Raw genomic sequence first — 27,349 nt, forward strand, 5'->3', positions numbered from 1 at the left:
ACCATTCCTCAAATGAGGCCTCCGAATTTTACGAATAATTACGTCTAATCAGAGGCGGCACAAGGAGATTTTTGCGAGGTGTAGTCATTAATTACATTTTTCATGGGGCAAAATTATGCCAAACCCTGAAAGCCACATCCTTGACCGCGCGCGAAGTAAATTCCCTGTAGAAAATAGATACCAAAATCCAGCCCCAAAAAAAAAATTTAAAAAAAATTAAAAAATCTTAATTTTCAGAAGTGCCACGAGGTCATTGTTCTCCCCAACAGAGACGGAAGTTAAGAGCGTTGATCGTCTCCGAGAGTTGGGTGACTTTCTCTTGGGGCTACCAAATTTCAGGCAGTTACGCCACACGTAGCGTACAAGAAGTTCTATACGAACCAGAGCGACCCAAAATATTGAAATTGTTTACAGCAGCCGTCAGACTTACGGGGTACGTACGGTGGAAAGTTCAGCTCTTGGTTTCTACAGCCGCTGACGGAGCCGTGAACAAAGCTTGAAGGTTCGTTCATGTCCTGAAAGCCCAAAGCAGAATGCCGCGTGAAGGAATTTCTCTTAAATTCGGAGAAATTAGTTCCTCTCGGCTATTTTAGCTCGTGCCCCTCACTGACCGAGTAAATGGAACAAACAGGAAAAATCCTCAGATTTTTTCAGAACCGCCCATTGCGTTGACTTTTTTTTTTTTTTTTTTTTTTTTTTTTTTTTAAAACCAGTATAAAACAAGGGTTCAACAGAGAAATTTTTCCCGTGAGCAATTCCCTTCGTAGAGAGGTTGGGATTATCTCATTTCCCGGAGGGTAAAGCATCAAATTCAGAGAGATTAACTGTAAGCAGAGGCTTCAGGTTTAAGAACTTATTTATCGGTCATATTTCCCGCAAAGGGAAGGGGGGTTGGTTTTTTTGGGTTTTTTTTTTTGGTTTTTTTTTTGTTTTCCTTTGTGTAAAATTGAAACCGATAAAGACAACAGAGCTACAGATCTGCAAATTACTAAAATCTCTGAATTTCGTAACGGCGGCTCCTGTCCTCGGTGCCCGTGGTCTTCTGGTTGCAGCAGTACACCAGAGCTGGCGTACGGGGGCGGGGGAGGGGGGGGGGGGGAAACCAAAACCAAACAAACATTTTGCTGGGTTTCTAGATGTTTTGGGGGTTTCGCTAGGAATATATTAGTTTTTAAGAGATTCTACAGCCGTTGCAAGTCCACTTCATTTAAGAAGCGAGCCAAATCTCGTTTTGCCTCACGGAAGTAAGAATGGTATAAATAATGGTCTCTCGTGGAGGGGGAAGGGGGGGAGGACAAAAAAAAAAAAGACTTTAGGAAGTTTTAGAAGAACACCACCACTGCAAAAGAGCCATCAGGTGGGTCAAAAGTAAATACCGAGGATCCGAGAAAGGAACGTTTGTCGACAGGCAAAATAAAAGAAGAAATAACGTTGACAAGAAGGATTTTTCAATTTCAGCGGACGGTTCCTGATATTTAGCGTTAAGCGCCCGCATCCCTCCTCCCTCGGCGGCATCAGAACATCGGTGGGTTTTGAGGTGCTGAGAAGCAACCTGAGGCTGCAAAGCTGCAGAAAAATCTCTTTTTTTTTTTTTTTTTTTTTTTTTTAACGCTTACGATCCACAGGCCATCAAACTTCAAGCTTCTCGATGCGTTGTGCGGATTGTTGTAGACTTCAGCGATTTCTCTCGTCCACCATTCGGTTGTGGAATTGCGGAAGAAATCTGGAAAAGCTACGTGCGCTCGGTAGAGCTGGAAAAGCGGTAGAAATAATAATAAAAATAAAGAAATAAAGAAAGAAAGAGACCCCGGACTGAAAGTAACGCACTGCTAAAATGTTGGAATGGGTTCTTAAATAATTCATGGGTTCGCTACAGTTTTTAGATGTTCTGGCAGAAAGGCTCTACGCTTTCTGCAACTCACACTGATGTTACTTAGGGGTTGGTTTTTTTTTTTTTTTTTCGATGTTCTGGTGGGGAAAAAAAAAAAAAAATGGTTACTTCCTGCATGCGACTTCTCAGGTTGACATTTATCAACCGGTTCACTGCTACAATCCGTAACGGATTTGCTGCTTCCTCTCTACGTGTGTCAATCCCCCCAAAAATAGCAACATTTACCTTCACCTGGGTGTCCCAGTCCAGCGTGTCATTAACTTCTACGTTGGGAAGATCCGGCCAGACCTGGTAGGAGGAAGGAGATTTTAAAAGAATCAAATTCAACCGGATTTTTTTTTTTTTTTTAAATAATAATAAAAAGAAAGAAAGAAAGAAAGAGACCCTGGACTGAAAGTAACGCACTGCTAAAATGTTGGAATGGGTTCTTAAATAATTCATGGGTTCGCTACAGTTTTTAGATGTTCTGGCAGAAAGAATTTTTTTTTTTAAAAAAAAAAATAAGTATTAACAGCGATAAAGCTTCGCTGCTGCGTATTCCGACGGCAACGCAAACTGAAGACATTTCCATTTGTAGCACTCAACGCGTCAACCAAATATGGGAACGGACGGGTTGTTTGAAGTCTTCTCCCCAACGTCTAACCTGGCATGATGCTTATTTGGATAAAATAATCGGCTTTTTAAGAACGGTACCTTTGCATAGATAATGTCATTGGTGTCGGGCCATTTTATGAAGACATCCTTCTCCAAACCTCTCGTGAAGGCGAGGTAATCGGTTTCGTTACCAGATATGGCTGGATCCTAAGATTAAAGGGGATGCAATTTTACTTCCACGTCAAAAAAGCAAATAAATGCAGAAATGTCGTTTCAATGCATTCCGTGTTCTGCAATGAGATGCTGTAATTTAAAAGCGGAATCCAACACTCACCAGGATGAGGATAAACCTCATTCCTTCACTTCGGATTTTATCAATTAGAGCCGGTAATCCAGCGAAACGTGGGTTCAGGGTGAAGTCCAGTTGCCGTTCCATGTAATCAATATCTGCATACTGGACGTCCTACAGTTCACACCAAAAAAAATAAAATAAGATAAAATAAATAAAAAGAAAAGAAAGTGCTTTTTTTTTAGTTATTTCCTGAGTGACATCGTCCATATGTCCGTATGTATAAATATATGTCGATATACACATTGTCTGCGTACACGTTACTGCACTCCGTCCAGCAACAACGGAACCAGTCGCTCCGTACGGAAACAATTTGAGGTTAATTAGCTGTAAAACGAAAGCCATGCCTAATCGAGGTATAATTTGCTTAGGTCTAAAGCTTTTGCAACTTTTCCAAAAACAACCCACGCCAAAAAATAGCTTTCTCAGCACAGGGCAACGTATAGTGCGAATAAATCACGGAAATCACAAAGTTGCTTTCTTTCCTCGTAAAGCGCGTGGGAAAGTTGAACGATGGCGTTAATCACAGCGTTTCTTTTACTGTTTTAAATTAGGCAACACCCCGAAGCCAGAAATCCGAGCGCCGTCGCACGCTTTAATGACTCTCAACGTACATAGGGTATCATGGCCGCTCTCATGTCGTCCACCAAATTGACGATTTCGGTGTCATTTTCATATCCGTAGCGGCATAACTGGAATCCCAGCGCCCAGTAGGGTGGCATGACTGGTCGCCCGACCAGCTAAAAATGAAAACGCAAATAATGAAAGCAGAACGAAACGAAAGAAAACCAAATTTTGAAAGTTTCAAAAAGCACAGCACACCGAACAACCAACCAAGAAAGAAAAAAAACAAAAAAAACAAACAAAAAAAAAAAACACCGCTACCCAAACACTTTGAATTTGCAATAGGAGAATCGTACCCCGGTGTATTCCTGCACGACGAGCTCCGGTGTTGGACCCAAAACCATGTAAAAGTCCAGAATTCCCCCAGTTGTGCGATAGGTCAGGGCGGGCGTGGGCTGGAAGGTCACATCTGAAAAACACAGGCGGTGCGTGAAGGCAAAAACCGATTGTTGAAGTAAAACACGTTGAGAAAATACAGTGAATTTTCTCTCTTTTTTTTTTTTTCTTTTTTTTTTTTTTACCCATTGCGTTGCTGTTAAGCAAGAGAACTCCATGGGCATTGCCATCTTCTTCCAGACCCATGTAGAACGGCTGGAAACCGTAGGAATTCAACTTGTACTGCGAAAGAAATTAAGTATTTGACAGAATCCCAGAATTCCGGACTGGTCAGGGCTGGAAGGGCCCTCTGGAGCTCCCCCAATCCCACCCCCCGCCAGAGCAGGGGCACCTCCAGCAGTGGCGCAGGACACGTCCAGGCGGGTTTGGAACGGCTCCGGAGTGGGAGACTCCCCCAGTGGTCTGCCGCCCGCACGGGAGAGAAGTCCCTCCTCAGGTTGAGATGGAACTTCCCATGGTCACGTTTGTGCCCGTTCCCTCTTGTCCCGTCACTGGGCACCACTGGTCCCACCTCCCCGGCACCCGCCCTTTGGGGATTGATCAGCGTTGATAAGATCCCCCCTCAATCTTCTCTTCTCCAGACTAAAAAGCCCCCACGTCCCTCAGTCCTTCCTCATAGGAGAGATGTTCCAATCCCCTCATCATCTCCGTAGCCCTTTGCTGGACCCTCTCCAGCAGTTCCCTCTCCTTCTTGACCCAGAGTGCCCCAAACTGGACACAGCACTCCAGATGTGGCCTCCCCGGGGCAGAGCAGAGGGGGAGGATGACCTCCCTCCACCTGCTGGCCACGCTCTGCTTGATGCCCCCCAGGAGGCCGTTGGCCGCCTTGGCCACCAGGGCACACTGCTGGCTCGTGGGCATCCTGTTGGCCACCAGGACTCCCAGGTCCCTTTCCACAGAGCTGCTCTCCAGAGCTGCTCTCCATCTCCAGGGATGACCTCCCTCCACCTGCTGGCCACGCTCTGCTTGATGCCCCCCAGGATGCCGTTGGCCGCCTTGGCCACCAGGGCACACTGCTGGCTCGTGGGCATCCTGTTGGCCACCAGGACTCCCAGGTCCCTTTCCACAGAGCTGCTCTCCAGAGCTGTTCTCCATCTCCAGGGATGACCTCCCTCCACCTGCTGGCCGCGCTCTGCTTGATGCCCCCCAGGATGCCGTTGGCCACCTTGGCCACCAGGGCACACTGCTGGCTCGTGGGCATCCTGTTGGCCACCAGGACTCCCAGGTCCCTTTCCACAGAGCTGCTCTCCAGAGCTGCTCTCCATCTCCAGGGATGACCTCCCTCCACCTGCTGGCCACGCTCTGCTTGATGCCCCCCAGGAGGCCGTTGGCCGCCTTGGCCACCAGGGCACACTGCTGGCTCGTGGGCATCCTGTTGGCCACCAGGACTCCCAGGTCCCTTTCCACAGAGCTGCTCTCCAGAGCTGTTCTCCATCTCCAGGGATGACCTCCCTCCACCTGCTGGCCGCGCTCTGCTTGATGCCCCCCAGGATGCCGTTGGCCACCTTGGCCACCAGGGCACACTGCTGGCTCGTGGGCATCCTGTTGGCCACCAGGACTCCCAGGTCCCTTTCCACAGAGCTGCTCTCCAGAGCTGCTCTCCATCTCCAGGGATGACCTCCCTCCACCTGCTGGCCACGCTCTGCTTGATGCCCCCCAGGAGGCCGTTGGCCGCCTTGGCCACCAGGGCACACTGCTGGCTCGTGGGCATCCTGTTGGCCACCAGGATTCCCAGGTCCCTTTCCACAGAGCTGCTCTCCAGCAGGTCAACCCCCAACCTCTACTGGTGGAGGGGGTTATTCCTCCCCAGATGCAGTACCCCCCACTCGCCCTTGTTGAACTTCATGAGGTTCCTCTCCGCCCAACTCTCCAGCCTGGCCAGGTCACGCTGAATGGTGGCACAGCCTTCCGGCGTGTCAGCCACCCCTCCCAGTGTTGTGTCATCAGCCAACTCACTGATGGTACACTCTATGGCTTCATCATCGATGAATATATTGAACAGGATCAGACCCAGTACTGACCCCTGAGGGACACCCCTCGTTACTGACCTCCAACCAGACTCTGCGCCACTAACCACAACCCTCTGAGCTCCATCTGTCAGCCCGTTAGATGTCTTTCTATTGGAAAGACATCGCAACCAGTCGGTTATTTGCGTCTACCAATAAATTATCCATTAAAAACAAGAAGGTTCATAAACGCTCCGAGACGCAACTGTCCGCTATGCAACAAAGAACGTTGCCTATTGGACATCCAACGGTAAACGTTGACCAGGAGCGACGATTTTCAGCTTCAAACTGGTCAATCGGTTCCCGATTGCGTAAGGCAGGGAGGGAAGGAAACATAGGTTTAGGTTTCAAAACTGCGAATATGACATCGCTTCCCTAGGAGAAGACTTTCTCTTCTTTTCAAATATTTCCCGGTAGTCTTTATCATCAGGACAAGCCGGTGACTTTCTCTCCTTTTTCATTTACTCGAAATGTTTCAAGTTTTCAACTTGTAGCTATAATAAGGCACCACTATTGCGTGACCGATCCTTTGCAAATTGCCAATATTTGTGTTCTGCGGAAAAAAAAAAAAAAAAAAACAACCAACCCGATACGGGGGTGTGCTGAAAGGTGAAATTTTTTCATTTGACTCTGTAAGTCCTTCTGGAATCCCAAAGTTGGAGAACTTTGCCTAGGTCTGACCCAGGAGGAAAGATCACAGAATCATAGAATAGTTTGGGTTGGAAGAGACACTTCTAGTCATGTAGGGACATCCAGTGCCACCCCCCTGCCCCGGGCAGGGCCACCTCCCCCCAGCCCAGGTTGCTCCAAGCCCCGTCCAACCTGGCCTTGACCACCTCCAGGGATGGAGCATCTACCACCTCTCTGGGCAACCTGTTCCAGGGGCTCACCGCCCTCACAGCCAAGAATTCCTTCCCGATATCTCATCTCAATCTCCCATCTTTCAGTGTCAAACCGTTCCCCCTCGTCCCACGGCTCCCCTCCCTGATCCAGAGTCCCTCCCCAGCTCTCCTGGAGCCCCTTTAGGCACTGGAAGGGGTTCTGAGGTCTCCCCGGAGCCTTCTCTTCTCCAGGCTGACCCCCCCACACCTCTCCCAGCCTGTCCTCCCAGCAGAGGGGCTCCAGCCCTCCCAGCATCTCCGGGGCCTCCTCTGGTCCCGCTCCGACAGCTCCGTGTCCTTCTGCTGTGGGGACCTCCTGAGCCGGAGGCGGCACTTCGGGGGGGGTCTCCCCAGAGCAGAGCGCAGCAGAGGGGCACAATATCCCCCTCCCCCCACCTCGCCCTGCTGGCCACAATTCTTCTGATGCAGCCCAGGATGGCGGTGGCTTTCTGGGCCACCAGCGCACATCGTCGGCTGACGGTGAGCTTCTCACCCACCAACACCTCCAGGTCCTTCTCCTAGGGGATGCTCTCCATCCCTTCTCCACCCAGCCTTTACGGGTAGCAGGGGTTGCCCCAGCCCATCTGCACAGGATTGGGTATCTCCATAGCCAATCAAGACGGGTTGATAGAAAGCAAAAAGCAGAAATTCCAGGAGGGGAAAAAAAAAAAAAAAAAAGGCAAAATCGGGATTTTCTTCCCTCCCCCCCCCCCCCCCCAACTTACTCCAGGAGGCTGATCCCTGGAGAACATTCCCCAAGTGTGCCAGTTCATGTCATGTCGAAACGTCAGGTGCTCAGTTTCCCCAAATCCGTACAAATATTGGGATGGCAAACGGGTAGAAATCTGAATGAACAGGTCGCTGAAGGTGAAAGTCGGTAGCTGAGAATCCCAACTGAAACAGAGGAAAACAAACCAAAACGACAAGAATTGGAGCGCCGGGCAGAGCTGGCGGTCAACCCTTTCTCTTTTTTTCTCCAAAATTCTCAATATTCACAAAATTTCGAATAAAGCTGTTACGGTTATCAAGAAAACTTAAACAACATCAGGAGTTTTTTTTCAGAGTTTAACATGGGGGTATTTTTGCAGATTACGCTGAAACATTAGGTGCAAATCGGGTTTTTTTCGTTTTCTGTTAGAAATTGAGTCAGAATCTGATAACGTTCTTCCAATGACGGCTGTAGGCACGGGAGGCTGAATTATGGAACGAATAACTTATTCCGGTTGGCAAAAAGGAACTCAACTTGCAATGAAATTTGGATTACTTTAAAGAATGGGGGGGGAAAAAACAAACAAACAAACAAAAAAACTAAATAAAACAGAACACACCGCAATCAAAAAGAGCGAGACAAAAAAAAAAAAACCCAAAAAAACCCCAAAAAAACACAAGCAGACAGACACACAAAACTTACAAACAATGCTAAGGAAAATATTCCAAAGTGTAGAAAATTGTTGTGCCTCCCAAATACACGGGAACTGCACCAAAACCGGTGTTTGGAAAGGTCTAGAGCTTTGCGCTCGAAGGTGATCGGTTTGGTTTGAAGAACCCACAACGGTTTCTTGTGGTTTAGACAATTATTCTTTCACCCGATGACCCCTCCCCACCCGGGAAAAGAAATGGGGAAAAGGCAAGGAAACCTGAAGGTTGAAAATATAAACCGATTTAACAGAATGATTAACGTCAACAGCGCTAAAGAACCGATATTGATCCCGACACCGATACAGAATACGCAAAGATTATCCTCGGCCCGTTCTATCCGTAGGGAGCAGTGCGCTCCCAGCAGCGGACGGCAAATGTGGGACACTGCCAGCGCTTCGGCTTCGGGAGGAAAGGAAGGTCTCAGGGCTCCGGTACGGGGGGGCACGAAGTTCTCAGGATGGCGGCCGTCGCGGGCGAGAGAGAACTTGGCAGCAAATTTTCTAATTTATAGTCAATGTGACGTTGGTGGTATGAACTAACCAACTTGGGTCAAGTGTTGGGGTCTCGCTCCTCCTCCTCATCCCCGCCCCCGGCGAGCTCGAAAACGCTGAGACCTTGAGACCCGCACAGCACAGCTGGCCAGAAAGTAAGTATTTTAAAAATTCGGACACTGGAGTCCTCGAAAAGTGCAATTTTCCCTAGCGCTGGAACAGTCCTTACCGAAAAGTAAAATTACTGAAAGAATAATTAATCCCGTGTCACTCAAACCAGGACAACGCCGCGGAGGACTTTTAACCGGTATCGAAGTACGAGGCGGCAGGAAAACACCCCAGCCAATTTGGGGGAAAACAAAACAAAACAAAAAAAAAAAAATAAAAAATAAGGTCTTGTCGAGGATGACCGTCGTCATCCTTCCTCTGGGTTAATATCCTCATATTTATGTAAAGGTCAAGAGACCGCCGCAGGAATTTAGTATTGGACAGATGGAGTCGTTTAATGGGACGGAGAGGAAAATTTTAGAGCAGTCTGGACGATAAAATGTTTCAGGAGGAAAAGAAGGGAAAGGAAAAGGTGGAAGAGAAGAAAGAAAAAGGGGAGGGGAGGGAATAATGAAAAGAAAAAAAAAAAAAGAAATTAAATGAAGTGTAAAAGATAAAAGAAAAAATTCATTAACAAGCTGAGATGAAGAAACAAACCGAAAAATTCAATTAAAAAAATGGAATCAGTAAAACAATATAATAAAAAAAAAAAAAAAACCAAAAAAAAACGCGAGGAAATGAGCGTGGCTTACATCACCGTCCCCGTGCTTCTGCGTCGCACCTGGATGCCGAAGGGTTTCTTTTGAACCACCACGTTGTAAAGTTGACCCGAGGATGTGCTTTCGGGGGACTTGGGGAGATTTAGCGGTACCGGCACCTCGTATCTTTCATTTGCATAATCATAAATCTATGCATGGAAAATTAATTCATTTCGGTGTACGTGGAATACACATAAATTAGCAAGTTACGTTTCAAACATTCCAGGTAAAAATAGCAGCTCTGAGTCGGGGGCAGAGAATCGTTTGATTTTTACCGATTTACTGAATTACTTGAAACGCATCAGTGAATTTGCTGAGATAAGCGCTTTCTTTCCAGACGTATTTCTCAAATTCCTTCAAAACGTTGGGGGTTGGGAAATAAAGAGCCCTGAGGTTTTATTTAGGACCGGGAATGACTCCTTTAATTATTTAAACATATTGATTTCGGTGCGTTTTTATGCACGGTAAACGCATTGCACGTTTTCGGTTGAATTTTTAGCCAGCTTTAATAGATTTCTCTTCCGATTTTCTCTATCATATAAATCGCTGTGCGTTGATTCAAGACTAAGAGTAATAAAAGCTATTTGGTTACGAGGAGAAAATTTTGGACGAGCGATCCACCCAACACAAAATGATCTAGAAACGGTATTCCGGGAAATAACGTTATTTCGAACAAGCCCAACGATAAAAATTCCGCAATTCCACCTTACCTTGAATTGCAGCAGATGGTGGTTGTGATATATCACCTCCAGGCGAAGGGTACTGATGGGTAACGTCGATTTCTCGTAGGTTCTGAGGTTGGTCTTCTTGAGGGTGAGGTTGGCCGTCACACCCGACGACGTGTATTTCACATCGGTAACGGAATAACCGTTGTCGGTGGTGTTGTAGTAGCAGTACGGAGCGCCGGAAGCGGAGGTATCTTCCTACGGATGGACACATGAGGAGGGAATTAATTATTCAATCGCCCACTTTTTTTTAATTTTTTTTATTAATTTCTTTAGAAGCAAGAATTCCAAAACTCCTTTTTTTTTTTTTAACCGGCTGACTCCTCCCTGTAGAATTTTGGCCACAACTTCATGCTGTTATTAAACAATAAAGAAGCAGTGCTGAACCCACCAAGCTCGAGGCTATTTTAAACATAACTGCTTATTTCGAGGTTGTTCGGTCCTGTCTGTCTCGTGACAAAGTGACGATGATTTAACGTACCCTCCATCTGTGGCATTCGCCTCGACCCTACCAAAAAAAAAAATAAAATAAAGTAAAATAAAATAAAATAAAATAAAATAAAATAAAATAAAATAAATAAAATAAAATAAAATAAATAAAATAAAATAAAATAAAATAAATAAAATAAATAAAATAAAATAATAAAATAAAATAAAATATAAAATAAAATAAAATAAAATAAAATAAAATAAATAAAATAAAATAAAATAAAATATAAAATAAAATAAAATAAAATATAAAATAAAATAAAATAAAATAATAAAATAAAATAAAATATAAAATAAAAAAATAAAATAAAATAAAATAAAATAAAAAATAAAATAAAATAAAATAAAATAAAATAAAATAAAATAAAATAAAAAAATAAAATAAAATATAAAATAAAATTTAAAAATAAAATGAAATAAAATAAAATAAAATAAAATAAATAAAATAAAATAAAATAAAATATAAAATAAAATAAAATAAAAAATAAAATAAAATAAAAAATAAAATAAAATAAAAATAAAATAAAATAAAATAAAATAAAATAAAATAAAATAAAAAAATAAAATAAAATATAAAATAAAAAAATAAAATAAAATAAAATAAAATAAAAAATAAAATAAAATAAAATAAAATAAAATAAAATAAAATAAAATAATAAAATAAAATATAAAATAAAATAAAATAAAATAAAATAAAAATAGACCTTGACGTCTCAATGATCTCAGCCTATTTGGGACACCTTCAGGAGGATGTGCCTAAAATTCCTGAGCGATATCTGGCGAGAGCTCTCCATCAGCTTTGACGTTTCTTCGCTTCTACAAATTCTCTTTCCCGTTGGGAATTGCGGTTTCCCTGTCGGATATCTCCCGCTGGCAAAGGGAGTAACTTGCCGTTTCTTCGCTAATTGCGTATCAATTCTTCTGAAGTGGGACGCGTTGATGTTGGTTACCGCGTCATCGTCCCACCTCGGAATAACACCGATTTTTTGCCTCTCTGTTTGTAAAAATGAACCTACACCTCATCTTTATTCCTAACGGATATTTGGTGGTTTTTGGTTTTTTTTTTTTTTTTTTTAATCGTTCCTCACCAATATTTGATTTTTTTATAATCCTAATATTATTCGTTACCACCTTTTTAAAAAAAAAAAAAAAATACCAGCTCTTTCCCCCTATTTCTCACATCCTTCGGAAGACCGGAAGTTGTTGAAAACGATTCTCGTTTCAACAAACTGCTTCTACTTTTAGGTCTCCGGACGGAAGGGCAAATGAGACCGTTTCTTTTTGTTGGGAAAAAAAAAAAAAAAAAAACAATACAAAAAAAATAGAGTCGGCATTCTTAACACGCTTTTTCCCAATTTGGGTTGGAAATTTTGGTTTTTGTTTTTTTTTGGTTTTTTTTTTGCTTACGGCCCAGACACAGCCCAGCTGTTCGCATTTTTCCTTGGACGCGTTCGGACCGGGATGACAATCGTATTTTTCGTTGGTGCTGATTGGTAGAGTCCACCTCAACGAGTACGATTGTCCCAGTTCCAGCTGGAGCCCTTGCACGAGAGCAACCTACAAATAGCACGCGACAAACCGTTATTAAATTTCAGCTTTTCGGAGAATTCAAAACTTGGCAACTCGGGCCAAACCCCCCCCCCACCCCCCCCTTTTTTTTTTTTTTTTTTTAACAAATTCGCGCCTCCGTAATTCCGGCGCAGGAGATCTGATGCCGCAAATCCCGCGGGGGGTGGGGAGGAGGTAAGCGCGCAGCTCTTTCCTTGTTTTTAAATTCAAATGTAAGTGGTTAAAAATAAATAAATAAATAAATAAATAAATAAATAAAATAATAATAATAATAATAATAATAATAATAATAATAAAAATAATAATAATAATAATAATAATAATGTATTAATAATAATATTATAATAGTATTAATACTATTATTAATAGTAATATAATAATATTAATGTTATTAATAGTAATATAATAATATTAATACTGATATAATAATAATGTATTAATAATATTATAATAATATTAATAATATTATTAATAGTAATATAATAATATTAATACTGATATAATATTAATAATAATGTATTAATAATAATATTATAATAATATTAATAATATATTAATAATAATATTATAATAATGATATATTATTAATAATGTATTAATAATATTATTATAATAATATTATTAATAGTAATATAATAATATTAATAATATTAATAATATAATAATATTAATAATTTAATAATAAATTAATAATAAAATATTAATAGTAATATTCTAATAATATTACTAATAATATTATTAACAATAATATAATAATATTAATAATATAATAATATTATAAATAATAATAAATATTAATAATATTCCAATAATAATATTACTAATAATATTATTAATGATAATATAATAATATTAATAATATAATAATAATAATAATAATAATAATAATAATAATAATAATAATAATACGACAAACGTTCTTTCCCCTCCTACAATATCAGCTGCGAAAGCCGAAAGCTGTTCCTCCCTTCATAAATTGGAGGTAACCGCATAAATCAGTGCCAAATTAAAACGCGCCACAGGCAACGTCTGAGGGCAAAGCGGGAGACCCACACAATTTTTAACATATTCTAATAATAATGATGACAATGTTACTCTGATGGGATATAACACAACGGTCGTTTTTAGTAAAATACATCGCACATACTGTGGCATTTACCATCCTACGGAACCCTCTCCTTGACCATAGCTAAAACACAGGTGGCACCTTCCCCTTTTCACAGCCTCACACAACGGTTTAGGTCAGAATGGACCTTGAAGACCATCCAGTTCCACCCCCCTGCCCCGGGCAGGGCCACCTCCCCCACAGCCCAGGTTGCTCCAAGCTCCGTCCAACCCAACCTTGAACCCCTCCAGGGATGGGGCAGCCACAGCTTCTCGGGGCAACCTGCGCCGGGGGCTGACCGCCCTCGCAGTCAAAAATTCCTTCCTAACATCTCATCTCCATCTCCCCTCTTCCGGTTTGAAGCCGTTCCCCCACATCCTCTCACCCCACGCCCTTGTAAAAAGTCCCTTTCCAGTTCTCCTGGAGCCCCTTTAGGCACTGGAAGGGGCTCTGAGGTCTCCCCGGAGCCTTCTCTTCTCCGGGCTGAACCCCCCCCCCCCCCAAACTCTCTCAGCCTCTCCTCATAGGAGAAGTGCTCCAGGCCTCTGGTCATCCTCGTGGTTCTCCTCTGGCCCCGCTCCAGCAGGTCCATGTCTTTCCTACGTTGGAGACTCCAGAGCTGGAGGCAGTACTCCAGGTGGAGGTCTCACGAGAGCGGAGCAGAGGGGCAGAATCACTCCCTTTGACCTGTCGGCCACGTTTCTTCTGGATATGGTTGACCTTCTGGCCAACATTGCCGGCTCAGGTAGAGCTTCTCATCCATCGATCAACACCCCCAGGTCCTTCTCCTCAGGGCTGCTCTCCCGCCCAGCCTGGAGTTGTGCTTGGGATTGTCCCCCCCCCAGACGGAAGACCTCGCACTTGGCCTGGTTGAACTTCATGAGGTTGGCACGGGCCCACCTCTCCAGCCTGTCCAGGTCCCTCTGGGTGGCATCCCTCCCCTCCGGCGCGTCTACCTCGCCACACAGCTCGGTTTCGTGGGCAAAGGTTTTGGATTTTTATTTACCTTATCCGCAGGATTATAGGTGATGTTAAGAGAAGAATTTTGCACAGCGTTGTTGTGCAACACAGTGACGGACGCCGGTTCCTGGGGCAATCCCAAGATTTTGACTTCTTCAAACATCAGGTTGTTCGGGTCGGTGTAGTTGTTGTTCGTGACGTTCATTTGCAGAACGTTCTGAGGAACGACGACAGAGTTGCATTGAGCGGCCAAAATGTCTCCTGATTTCGAGTGGCAAGCAACTTTTTTTTTTTTCTATTTTATGCATATGTCATATAATATTATATTCTATATTATGTATTCTATGTTATATATTCTATGTTATATATTCTATGTTATATATTCTATGTTATATATTATTATATATTATATATTATGTAGTGTACTATATAGTATTATGTATTATGCATTATGTATTATGTAATGTATTATATTATATATATGTTATATGTTATGTATTGTATATTGTATATTATATATAATATATTATATGTTATATGTTGTGTGTTATATGTTATGTATTGTATATTGTATAATGTATATTTTATATTATGTATTATGTATTATGTATTATGTATTATGTATTATGTATTATATTATATGTTATATGTTATATGTTATACGTTATACGTTATGTGTTATATGTTATGTATTGTATATTGTATATTATGTATAATATATGTTATACGTTATGTGTTATATGTTATGTATTTTATAATGTATAATGTATATTATATATTGTCTATTGTGTATTGTATATTATACATATATAATATTATACATATATAATATTATACACATTCTATATGTATAATATACAATATGCAATAGTATATATACAATATTGTACAAAATATATTATATATTATATATTGTATCTAGTTATAAATATATAATTAAAATTATATTTAACTTAATTATATTAAATAAGTATATATTATAAATACATAATACATATTATATAATGATGCATAATATTATATAGTAATATATAATTATTATTATATATTATATCTTTATAATAAAATATATTATATATTTATTATATATTATACATTGTATATTATACATTGTATATTATACGTTGTATATTATATATTGTATGTTGTATATTGCATATTGTCTATTGTATACTCCATATTCTATATTGGATAACGCATAATGCACATTGCGTAACATATGCGTTTTTCTGCGCGTTGTATACGTTTCTGCCTTCGGCGGGTAACACGGGCGCTTTTCTCGAGCCGGAAAAGCCGCGCTCTGTTCCGTTACGTTTACTAACAGCGGGTGAGTCCGACCTCTCGAGCTGTGCCAAAGGCCGGGGAGGGAAATTAAAAGCTATTAAAAATAATTAGGGGAAGAGAAGACAAATGTCCTATTTCCATCTTGGCCGAGTGACAAGACTTTGAAATGGCACCTCTTAAACTTGACCAAATAATTCATATTTCAGTAATCGTTTTAGGAAAATAGTGGGGGGATGAGTGGGGGGAGGAATATCCATAGGAAGTGTTACCGACTAAAAATTGGAATTAAAATTAGATCCTTTAAAAACCGGGATACTTACATTGGAAACTTTGAAATTATAGAAAATGTAGGTTTTCTTCTCAACAGTACCTAAAATGCGGAGAAAGACATTTCAGTCGCGGGGCGGAGTGAGACAGCATTAGAAAAGGAAAGCGAAAAGACCAAAAAAAAAAAAAAAAAAAAAGCGCTAATTATTATTATTATCATCATCATCATCATTATTATTATTATTATTATTATTATTATTATTATTATTATTATTATTATTATCATCATCATCATCATTACGCTTACCTTTGAAAGTTACCCCCTCCCCCGGACGGCCGCGGGACAAACTGCAACAATTTACGAAATCCCAATAATTTTTTGAAGAAAAAACTTCCAATCGTTTGCCGAATCGACCGATATTTCTCCGTTTTCCTTAAAAATCCCCATTTTTGGCGGCGTAGTCTTTGGCAAGTTCACAAGTCGCCTAGCGAGTCGTGACGTTGTTTGCGGCTGGGGGGTGGCGGAAAGCGGCCTGACCCGCCCATTTCGTTACGCGAATTTCTTTTGATTTATAATATAATAAGAATAATAATAAAAAAAAAAAAAAAATCGATATTCAGGCCAAATACGGGCCGGTTTAGTCCAGATTTTTGCTGTATTTTAATATTTTGACTTCTGCTGCTCTCTAAGAAACTTCTCCTCTTTAACCTACGTTTTACGGCCGTAGAGCTAAACAAAGCTTAAATATTTCCCCCCCTTTATTTTTTTTTTTTTTTTTAAAAAAAAAAAGGGTTCTCGTGAACGGGAGACAAAAAGATACGGATTAGAGAATTTCAGGTCCGCCTGAAATTCAGTAGCATTAAGAGGAACATCCCAAAAAACAAAGCCCTTCGCTCTTCGTATTACAGCTGTTTGCGAATATAGAGAGAAATTCCATCCGCTGAAAGTAACAACCGCCGCCATCCCATAATAATATAGTGGCAATAGAGTGATAATATAGTAGCGATATACTACTAATAATATAGTAATAATAACGCAAAAATCTTCCGCTTTCAGTACAAGTTGGAGTGGTTTATACAACGTCTTCAAAAAAAAAACAAAAAAACACAAAAAACACAAAAAAAATTTAAAAAAAAAAAAAAAACTTTCGGAATAACCGTTTAAACCTCTTTCCCGCCTTTTCGAGAAAAGACGCGTTGAACGTTGGACGAAGGCTTCAAAAAGCAGCCGGAGGATTGAAGGAGTTATTCGGGTGCCTCCCCGAAGCCTTAAAAAGATTTTAGAAAACTCGAGGTCCTTCATTCCCCAAAAATACCTTCACCTCAAAATGCAAATTAAAAAAAAAAAAAAAAAAAAAAATCGGAGTGTTTTGTTGCTTTCCCTCGCTCGGGAATTTTTCCCCTCGCTCGGGAATTACCTCTGCTTTTCTCAGGCGCAGCTGTATTCCGAAGGCATTCGTTTTTCACCATAAAGAAAACAAATTTGGCCTAAAATTCACGTTTTTGGGTTTGTTTTTTTTTTCCTTTAAAAAATAATAAAAAAATTAAAAGGAGGGAAAATGTTTGATAGAAAAAAAAAAAAAAAAACTTGGGAGTTGAGTAGTCCCGATCCCCGTTCACGGCACGAAGTTGTGGGGCTTTCGCCTGATTATTATATCCCCCCCCCAAAAAATAATAAGTTTTCCAACAGCCATTAACGAAAAGCGAAAGGGGGGGAAAGACAACGGGGTGTTATCTCGTCGGATTTGCGGAGGCACTGTGGTAACCAAACGCCTTAAATTTGGGGTTCGGTACCCCGACTTTTGAGTTAACGGCATTTCTGCCGATTTCCCAGAGAATTCAATTAATTCTGAAGCGTTCAGTAACCGCACGAGTTTTTTCGTCTTGAACCGAACCTTCTCGTGAACTTTGAACCGAACCTTCTCGTGAACTTTGAACTGAACCTTCTCGTGAACTTTGAACCGAACCTTCTCGTGAACTTTGAACCGAACCTTCTCGTGAACTTTGAACCGAACCTTCTCGTGAACTTTGAACTGAACCTTCTCGTGAACTTTGAACTGAACCTTCTCGTGAACTTTGAACTGAACCTTCTCGTGAACTTTGAACCGAAACTTCTCGTGAACTTTGAACTGAACCTTCTCGTGAACTTTGAACCGAACCTTCTCGTGAACTTTGAACCGAACCTTCTCGTGAACTACGGGTTGTGTGCGTTCTTGTACCCGTGGAAACACTTTGGGGCGCACAACAGAAAGAACGTCAGTTGTGCCAGTGTGGTTTCCCGCTTGGCGGCGGCTTTACGCTTCGCCAAATCCGAACAAGAAAAAGAAAATTCAAAAAAATTCGGACGACCGCCTTTTTTTTTGTTGTTGTTCCACTCGACGGTGGGGAAAGTAGTAATAGCCTCTTACGCATTTCAAATGTTTATCTTTTTTTAAAATTTAAAACATTTCATTTCCCCCCCCCCCCCCAAAAAAAAAAAAATTGGGTTTTTTTTTTTATTATTTTTAAATTAATTTTCAAATTTTAATATTTCGGTCGCTGTGGGTAATTCGCTACGACAACCCACGCAGGCTCACCTGTCGATTCTCCGTCATCCCAGAATAGTTCCCCGACTGCCTCGTTGTTGTCATCCAGCGCAATGATGAGTCCCATCGGATTCTTACGGCTGTAGGAAAAAAAAAAAAAAAAAAAAAAAAAACTCAACCCCGTGATTTTAGATGTATAATGAATATTTCGGCAGTCTTTAATGTTCACGTTAAGGGTATGGCATCCAACGGGGTTTCAAAGCGTTGAGAGTTGTCTTGCGTCAATCCTTGGCTGTCCAAGGTTTTGACGTTCAAGGCCTTTCGTGCGACGGGCTGAAATCCACGGTGAGATTAAAATAAATTTAAAAAAAAAAAAAAAAAAAAAAAAGGAAAAACCAAACCAAACCAAAACCAAACCGAAACCAAACTGAAACCAAACCGAAACAAAACAAAACAAAACAAAAGAAACCAAACCAAACCAAACCAAAAAACAACAAGAAAAAAAAACCAAACCAAAACAGAAAAAAACAAAAAAAAAACCAAACAAACAAAACCAAAAAACAAAACCAAACCAAACCAAAACAACAAAAAAAACCACAAACAAAAAAAACAAACAAAACCAAACCAAAACAAACAAAACCAAACCAAAACAAACAAAACCAAACCAAAACAAACAAAACCAAACCAAAACAAACAAAACCAAACCAAAACAAACAAAACCAAACCAAAACAAACAAAACCAAACCAAAACAAACAAAACCAAACCAAAACAAACCAAAACAAACCAAAACAAACCAAAATGAAAGAAAACAAACCAAAACAAAAAACAACAAAAAAAAAAACAAAAAAACCCAAAACAAACCAAACCAAAACAAATCAAAAGAAACCAAACCAAAACAAAACAAAACAAAAACAAAACAAAAAAAAACAAAACCAACCAACCAAAACAAAACAAAACACAACGAAACAAACCAAACCAAAACAAAACAAAAAACAACAACAACAACAAAACAAACAAACAAAAAACAAACAAAACCAGAAAAAAAACAAAAAAAAAACCACAACAAAACACAACAACAAAACAAAAAAAAACGGAAAAAACCAAACAAAACCAGAAAAAAAACAAAAAAAAACCACAACAAAACACAACAAAACACAACAACAAAACAAAAAAAAAACGAAAAAAAACAAACAAAACCAGAAAAAACTAAACCAAAACAAAACAAAACACAACACAACACAACAAAACACAACAAAAAACAACAACAACAACAACAAAAACCCAAACAAAACCAGAAAAACCAAACCAAACCAAGAACAAAAGACCAACACAAGACCAACACAAGACCAACACAAGACCAACACAAGACCAACACAAGACCAAGACAAGACCAAGACAAGACCAACAAAAAAAAAAAAAAAAAAAACAACAAAAAGCCAACAAAAAGCCAACAAAAAACCACAACAACAACACAAAAAAACCAAAACAAAAACAAACAAACAAACAAACAAAGAAAACAAAACAAAAGAAACCAAAAAAACCCCAAACAAACCAAAAAAAACCCAAACAACCCCAAAACCCCAAACAACCCCAAAACCCCAAACAACCCCAAAACCCCAAACAAACCAAAAACCCCAATCAAACCAAAAACCCCAATCAAACCAAAAAACCCCAAACAACCCAAAAACCCCAAACAAACCCAAAACCCCCAACCAACCCCAAAACCCCCCAAACCACCCAAAAACCCCAATCAACCCAAAACCCCAACCAACCCCAAAGCCCTCTTTCGTCGCTGGCCGTGGTGCTGACATCCCAAATTCCTGAGGCGCCACCGTCACACATGAAACGTTACCCGACAACGCCCCTACTGCTGCAGATCGGGTATTGCTGTAACGTGATAACCTCCTACGGACCTCACCGCTAATAACGAAAATCCGTAATTCCAAAAAAAAAAAACAAACTATTCGCCTGATAATAGTAGTGCTGATAAGAACGATTAATAATTCGACTTTTTTTTTTTTTTTTCACCCCCCCCCCCTTCCTTCCCCAACAAGCAGCTGCCCTCGACTTCAGTTTTGGAACCGCGTTCCGTAGGCGTGCCGCGCGGAGATTTACCTCGCCACCGTGGTGGTGGCCGGCCGCTGGAAAGGGAAGATGTAACCTCCTCTCAAGTGAAGCCCCATTTTGGCTGCGGGAAGGTTCAGCTCTACCCACTGCTTTCTCAGCCAGAGATTTGCGCCCTGATTAAGAGGGAAAGAAAGAAGAGGAAGGGGATTACGTTATTTGCCGCTGCCTTAAATCCTGAGGTTTGGGATTCATTCTGCTCCGGTCTTCCTCTTAGTCAGAGGTTTCAGTTCCGCTGCCCGTGGTCGGCAAAGTCAAACCTCCGTAGAGCAGATTTCGTCTTATTGTTTCACCTTAAGATTTCGTCTTATTATTTCATCGTCTTAAAATTTCATCTTATTATTTAATCTTAAGATTTCGTCTTATTGTTTCACCTTAAGATTTCGTCTTATTGTTTCACCTTAAGATTTCGTCTTATTGTTTCATCTTCTTAAGATTTCATCTTATTGTTTCATCTGAAGATTTCGTCTTATTATTTCATCATCTTAAGATTTCGTCTTATTGTTTCACCTTAAGATTTCGTCTTATTGTTTCACCTTAAGATTTCGTCTTATTGTTTCACCTTAAGATTTCGTCTTATTGTTTCACCTTAAGATTTCGTCTTATTGTTTCACCTTAAGATTTCGTCTTATTGTTTCGTCTCAAGATTTCGTCTTATTGTTTCATCTCAAGATTTCGTCTTATTGTTTCGTCTTAAGATTTCGTCTTATTGTTTCATCTTAGGATTTCGTCTTATTGTTTCGTCTTAAGATTTCGTCTTATTATTTCATCTCAAGATTTCGTCTTATTATTTGTCTTAAGATTTCGTCTTATTGTTTCGTCTTAAGATTTCGTCTTATTATTTCATCTGAAGATTTCGTCTTATTATTTCGTCTGAAGATTTCGTCTTATTATTTCATCTCAAGATTTCGTCTTATTATTTGTCTTAAGATTTCGTCTTATTGTTTCGTCTTAAGATTTCGTCTTATTATTTCATCTGAAGATTTCGTCTTATTATTTCGTCTGAAGATTTCGTCTTATTATTTCATCTCAAGATTTCATCTTATTATTTCGTCTGAAGATTTCGTCTTATTATTTCGTCTGAAGATTTCGTCTTATTGTTTCGTCTTAAGATTTCGTCTTATTATTTCATCTGAAGATTTCGTCTTATTATTTCGTCTGAAGATTTCGTCTTATTATTTCATCTCAAGATTTCATCTTATTATTTCGTCTGAAGATTTCGTCTTATTATTTCGTCTGAAGATTTCGTCTTATTATTTCATCTCAAGATTTCATCTTATTATTTCATCTGAAGATTTCGTCTTATTATTTCGTCTTAAGATTTCATCTTATTATTTCATCTCAAGATTTCATCTTATTATTTCGTCTTAAGATTTCGTCTTATTATTTCATCTGAAGATTTCGTCTTATTATTTCGTCTTAAGATTTCGTCTTATTATTTCATCTGAAGATTTCGTCTTATTATTTCATCTCAAGATTTCATCTTATTATTTCATCGTCTTAAAATTTCATCTTATTTCATCTTAAGATTTCGTCTTATTGTTTCATCTTAAGATTTCATCTTATTGTTTCATCTCAAGATTTTGTGTTATTGTTTTATCTGAAGATTTCGTCTTATTATTTCATCTCAAGATTTCGTCTTATTGTTTCATCTGAAGATTTCGTCTTATTATTTCATCTGAAGATTTCGTCTTATTATTTCATCTGAAGATTTTGCCTTATTTCGTCAGGACAGAACTCAGAGGGTTGTGATCAGCGGCACAGAGTCTCGTTGGGGACCTGTAACCAGTGGTGTCCCCCAGGGGTCAATACTCGGTGCAATTTTGTTTAATATATTCATCAATGACCTGGATGAGGGGACAGAGTGTATCCTCAGCAAGTTTGCTGATGATACCAAACTGGGTGGGGTGGCTGACACCCCAGAGGGCTGTGCTGCCATCCAGCGCGACCTGGACAGGCTGGAGAGCTGGGCAGAGAAGAACCTAATGAGGTTCTACGAGAGCAAGGGCAAGGTCCTGCACCTGGGGAGGAAGAATGCTAGGCACCAGTACAGGTTAGGGGTGGACCTGCTGGGAAGTAGCTCAGAGGAGAAGGATCTGGGGGTTGTGGTAGACAGTAAATTATCCATGGCCCAGCAATGTGCCCTTGTTGCCAAAAAGGCCAATGGAATCCTGGGCTGCATAGGGAAGAGTGTGGCCAGTAGGTGGAGGGAGGTCATTCTCCCCCTCTACTCTGCACTGGTGAGGCCACAACTGGAGTGCTGTGTCCAGTTCTGGGCTCCCCAGTTCAAGAGGGACAGGGAACTGCTGGAGAAGGTCCAGCGAAGGGCAACAAAGATGATGAAGGCGTTGGAGCATCTCCATTATGAGGAAGGGCTGAGAGCGTTGGGATTCCCGGAGAAGGCTGAAGGAGACCTTCTTATGGCATATGAGTATCTAAAACTGGGTTGGAGGAGGATGGAACCAGGATCTTTCCAGTGGTTCCCAGTGACAGGACGAGGGGTGATGGGCACAAGTTGGAACATAGGAAATTCCGTTCAAATCCACAGAAAAACTTCTTTACGTTTCGGGTGACAGAGCACCGGCAAAGGCTGCCCAGGGAGGGGGTGGAGTCCCCTTCTCCAGAGATTTTGAAGACCCACCAGGATGAGGTCCTGAGCCATGTGCTCCGGGCAATCCTGCTTTGGCAGGGGAGTTGGGCTGGATGATCTCTAGAGGTCCCTTCCAACTCTGAAAATTCCATGATTCTGTGATTTCATCTGAAGATTTCGTCTTATCGTTTCATCTGAAGATTTCGTCTTATTATTTCATCTTATTATTTCATCTGAAGATTTCGTCTTATCGTTTCATCTGAAGATTTCGTCTTATTATTTCATCTTATTATTTCATCTGAAGATTTCGTCTTATCGTTTCATCTGAAGATTTCGTCTTATTATTTCATCTTATTATTTCATCTGAAGATTTCGTCTTATCGTTTCATCTGAAGATTTCGTCTTATTATTTCATCTTATTATTTCATCTGAAGATTTCGTCTTATCGTTTCATCTGAAGATTTCGTCTTATTATTTCATCTTATTATTTCATCTGAAGATTTCGTCTTATCGTTTCATCTGAAGATTTCGTCTTATTATTTCATCTTATTATTTCATCTGAAGATTTCGTCTTATCGTTTCATCTGAAGATTTCGTCTTATTATTTCATCTTATTATTTCATCTGAAGATTTCGTCTTATCGTTTCATCATAAGATTTAATAACGCTTATGAAATCGCATTATTTATTTCCCAATGAAGCCAGCCAGAGCAAATCCTGCCGGGATATCCGAAACGAACCGTATCCCTTTTCCACCGACTAAAACCACCACCGCAGCAGCGGGAAATTCATTTCCAAAAATGAGATTAGGAAGAGTTAATGGCCAACACCTTTGTGCGTTATTAATAATATCGTATTTCGCTTTTACACACACACACACCCCTTTTCCTTAAGGTTTTCTTTAGCCTTTTCCTCCTAAATCCTGAACTCGCCCCACAGCTCTGTCCACCTTCTCGCTTGGACGTTCAGAACCCCCCACCGGATTATTCCCACTTACTCACCGAATCGTAATCGTACCAGATTGCGTCAGGGATATACGCTTGGATGACCTCCACCCCCTGGAATGGGAAACACGGAAATTATTTTCGCATTCGAACCCACGTTAACCCCATGAGGTGGGTTGACCGCGGGGGGGGAGGAGGTGACCAGGTGCCCACCCAGCCGCTCTCTCCATCCCCCTCCTCAACCGGATGGGGCGAGGGTGGTGGTGGGGGGAAGGGAATACCATGAAAATAAGCCAAAATTTCCCCAAATCGTAATAAAATTGACAACGGTATTTCCCCTCGGTTGATATTTCCCCTCGGTTGATATTTCCCCGCGGTTGATATTTCCCTCTTTTGGGGTTTCTTTCATGGTTTTCTTTCACGGGTTTTTCTACGACGATGCCCGAAGAAGGAACGAAAGGTGTCATTTCAGCAAAGCCGTGAAGACAGAAACTCGCCCCCAAATTTACCCCAAAATAACCCCAAAATTACAATGCTGTAAACGCTCCATCTCAGAGGATATTCGCAAGCGCCGGTAAATCTCGATTTTCCTTTTCCCACGTGGGTTCGTTTCAGATATTTCCTACGTTTCATGAGCGCTCCTCTGAATTAATTTGCTCCTCTGAATTAATTTGCTCCTCTGAACAGCAGACGCGGTACAAGAACTCACGAGGGTTAATACGAGATTTTGGCGCCGGGAAAAACAATGAGCGGTATTTTTGGCCTAATGCTAAAATAATATGCTAAAAAATAATATGCTAAAAATAATATGCTAAAAAAAATGCAAATTTAAAGCGAAAATGATGGAGTTTAGGGGGGAAATTAAATTTAGGAGGGGGAAAAAAAATGAATTTACGGAGAAAATTAAATTCTATTTAATACGCATGAAAGAAGGATATATCGAGGTTTATATTAAGACACGTGTTTCCACCGGAGAAATATTATAGCTAATGAACGAGAGGCTTTTTGGGAATAGTCTTTCCGCTTCTCGCTGAGACAGTTCAGGCTAAAATAGGGCCGGAGCAAATTTATGATGTTGACCGGAGAAAATTTACGAGGTTGACCGGAGCAAATTTACGAGGTTGACAGGAGCAAATTTACGAGGTTGACCGGAGCAAATTTACGAGGTTGACCGGAGAAAATTTACGAGGTTGACCGGAGCAAATTTACGAGGTTGACCGGAGCAAATTTACGAGGTTGACCGGAGCAAATTTACGAGGTTGACCGGAGCAAATTTACGAGGTTGACCGGAGAAAATTTACGAGGTTGACCAGAGAAAATTTATGATGTTGACCAGAGAAAATTTATGAGGTTGACCGGAGCAAATTTATGATGTTGACCAGAGAAAATTTATGAGGTTGACCGGAGAAAATTTATGAGGTTGACCGGAGAAAATTTACGAGATTGACCGGAGCAAATTTACGAGGTTGACAGGAGCAAATTTACGAGGTTGACCAGAGAAAATTTACGAGGTTGACCAGAGCAAATTTACGAGGTTGACCGGAGCAAATTTACGAGGTTCACCAGAGAAAATTTATGAGGTTGACCGGAGCAAATTTACGAGATTGACCGGAGCAAATTTACGAGGTTCACCGGAGAACCGGAGCAAATTTATGAGTTTCACCGGAGAAACGGAAGACCCTATTTTCCTTTTTTATTTGGGTTTGGTTTTTTTGATTTTTTTTCTCCTCTTCCCCAACTTAAAAAACGGAGGGGGAGCGTGATTCCAGGGGAAATACATTCGCCCTAAAGAGGGGAATTCTGACTTTTAAGCTGAATAACAGCGTCATCCCAAGACCGAATAAGAGAGGAAAATCCAAAGGCGGTTTCAAATCGAGGGAATAAAAGAACGAGGAGAACAGAGAGTCGAGAAATTTGACTGCTTGGGGCTCGTACCGTACTTCGAAAGGTGGCGCTGGCGACTCGAGGTGCCCACCCCCCCCCCGTGAATTTAGGACGAGGCGTCAAGAAAGTGCAACCTACTGGCTCAAGCACAGGAGTAATGAGGAGCCCGGGACCCCAGAGGAACTGCTTGTCCACACTCCACGTTTCTTCATCAGAATAAAACCTAAAGAAACGAGAAAACGGCGGCGTTAACGGCTCTTCCTAAGAAAAAGCGCGTAAAGAAATGTGGTCACCGAGCAATCTCAACGTTGCAAGGTTTCGGTGGTCTAGAATCACTACCGGAAAGGGGTGGAGACGATCTGAGGTTAAGAAAAGAAATTGGTAGCTTAATTAATTTCAGATGTCTTAATTACGCGTATGCCGCCAAGCGTGTCCGGGCGCGTCTGGTCGTAATATCATTCCATTCGAGAGTTTCGAGGAAATGAAGGGCGAGGAAAGCAATGTTTTAAAAATCTACGTGCCGGTGGTGGAGAATAATCTGCTCGGCCGCCAACGACGTGTCGGCACCCACAGTACCGCAGAATTGACAGACTTTTACAGAATACCACAGAATTTTAGGCAGAAATTACGCGCCCGTCTTAATGACTCTCCCCGCGGCCCCCAAAATGGCGTTCCGCGAACGTAGACGTCCGTAGAGAGGGTGACGGGCAGCGTCCTTCACGCGTCCTTCACACAGCAGCGTTCGACCTCCCCGAATTTATCGCCTTTGGGCGCTGTGAAGGTCAACTTACTCGTGGAGAACCGGCCGCGCCACCGTGTCGCCTCGGGTGTGAGCTCTGTAGAAGAGCGTGTACAGGTAGGGCAGCAACGTGTAGCGGATGTTCAAGTAGTGCTTTGAGGATTCCACCAAAACCGAATCAGCTCCAAAGAACGCTGGATCCTGGGGCTGAAAAGGAAATTTCTTATTGTCGGTGTCATTTCGTGAATATATTATCATTAAACATTCTGATGCCACTTTTCGTTATTACAGAGCATTTGGGGGGGGGGCTGCAACCCACCCCCCGGGGTGGTAGGTCAGATGGCAGCAGGCGCTTCGCCTCATTGTAGACAGCACCAACGGGGACCAACTTTGATGTCAGATGGTGACTGCCGAAAATTAAACGGTGCCAAACGCACTCGGCGAGGCCCACGATTAACCCCTACAAAGCCAAACCTTTCGGAGGGGGGATTTCCCAAAGCTTCTGCCAACCGCTAACCCGTCGGCCGTTTAATGACCCGTCACAAAATTTCGTTATCGGAATTCAACTTCATTGTCAGAATTCAACTTTGTTGTCAGAATTCAACTTTGTTGTCAGAATTCAACTTTGTTATCAGAATTAAGTTTCATTGTCAGAATTCAACTTTGTTGTCAGAATTAAGTTTCATT

At 41.1% G+C, this 27,349-nt stretch overlaps 1 protein-coding gene across 1 annotated transcript in view; it reads right to left on the reverse strand.

Moving 5' to 3' along the window:
- The window catches only part of LOC309684163 (maltase-glucoamylase-like), a gene marked incomplete at both ends in the record, with an annotated part of 98,381 nt that overhangs the window by 13,308 nt on the left and 57,724 nt on the right, over positions 1–27,349 (reverse strand). Inside the window, 19 exons of the mRNA XM_082500114.1 lie at positions 431–515; positions 1,617–1,751; positions 2,117–2,179; positions 2,585–2,692; positions 2,820–2,948; positions 3,449–3,574; positions 3,755–3,867; positions 3,980–4,076; positions 7,467–7,635; positions 9,452–9,606; positions 10,168–10,380; positions 12,079–12,228; positions 14,352–14,522; positions 15,910–15,959; positions 18,433–18,521; positions 20,498–20,622; positions 24,097–24,153; positions 26,062–26,146; positions 26,715–26,869. Of these exons, the coding sequence (XP_082356240.1) occupies positions 431–515; positions 1,617–1,751; positions 2,117–2,179; positions 2,585–2,692; positions 2,820–2,948; positions 3,449–3,574; positions 3,755–3,867; positions 3,980–4,076; positions 7,467–7,635; positions 9,452–9,606; positions 10,168–10,380; positions 12,079–12,228; positions 14,352–14,522; positions 15,910–15,959; positions 18,433–18,521; positions 20,498–20,622; positions 24,097–24,153; positions 26,062–26,146; positions 26,715–26,869 (2,275 nt within the window). The remainder of the gene's footprint in view (positions 1–430; positions 516–1,616; positions 1,752–2,116; positions 2,180–2,584; positions 2,693–2,819; positions 2,949–3,448; positions 3,575–3,754; positions 3,868–3,979; positions 4,077–7,466; positions 7,636–9,451; positions 9,607–10,167; positions 10,381–12,078; positions 12,229–14,351; positions 14,523–15,909; positions 15,960–18,432; positions 18,522–20,497; positions 20,623–24,096; positions 24,154–26,061; positions 26,147–26,714; positions 26,870–27,349) is intronic.

The sequence above is a fragment of the Vanellus vanellus genome (genome assembly GCF_965231255.1).
Source record: "Vanellus vanellus genome assembly, contig: HAP1_SCAFFOLD_248, whole genome shotgun sequence".
In the NCBI taxonomy this organism is placed as follows: domain Eukaryota; kingdom Metazoa; phylum Chordata; class Aves; order Charadriiformes; family Charadriidae; genus Vanellus; species Vanellus vanellus.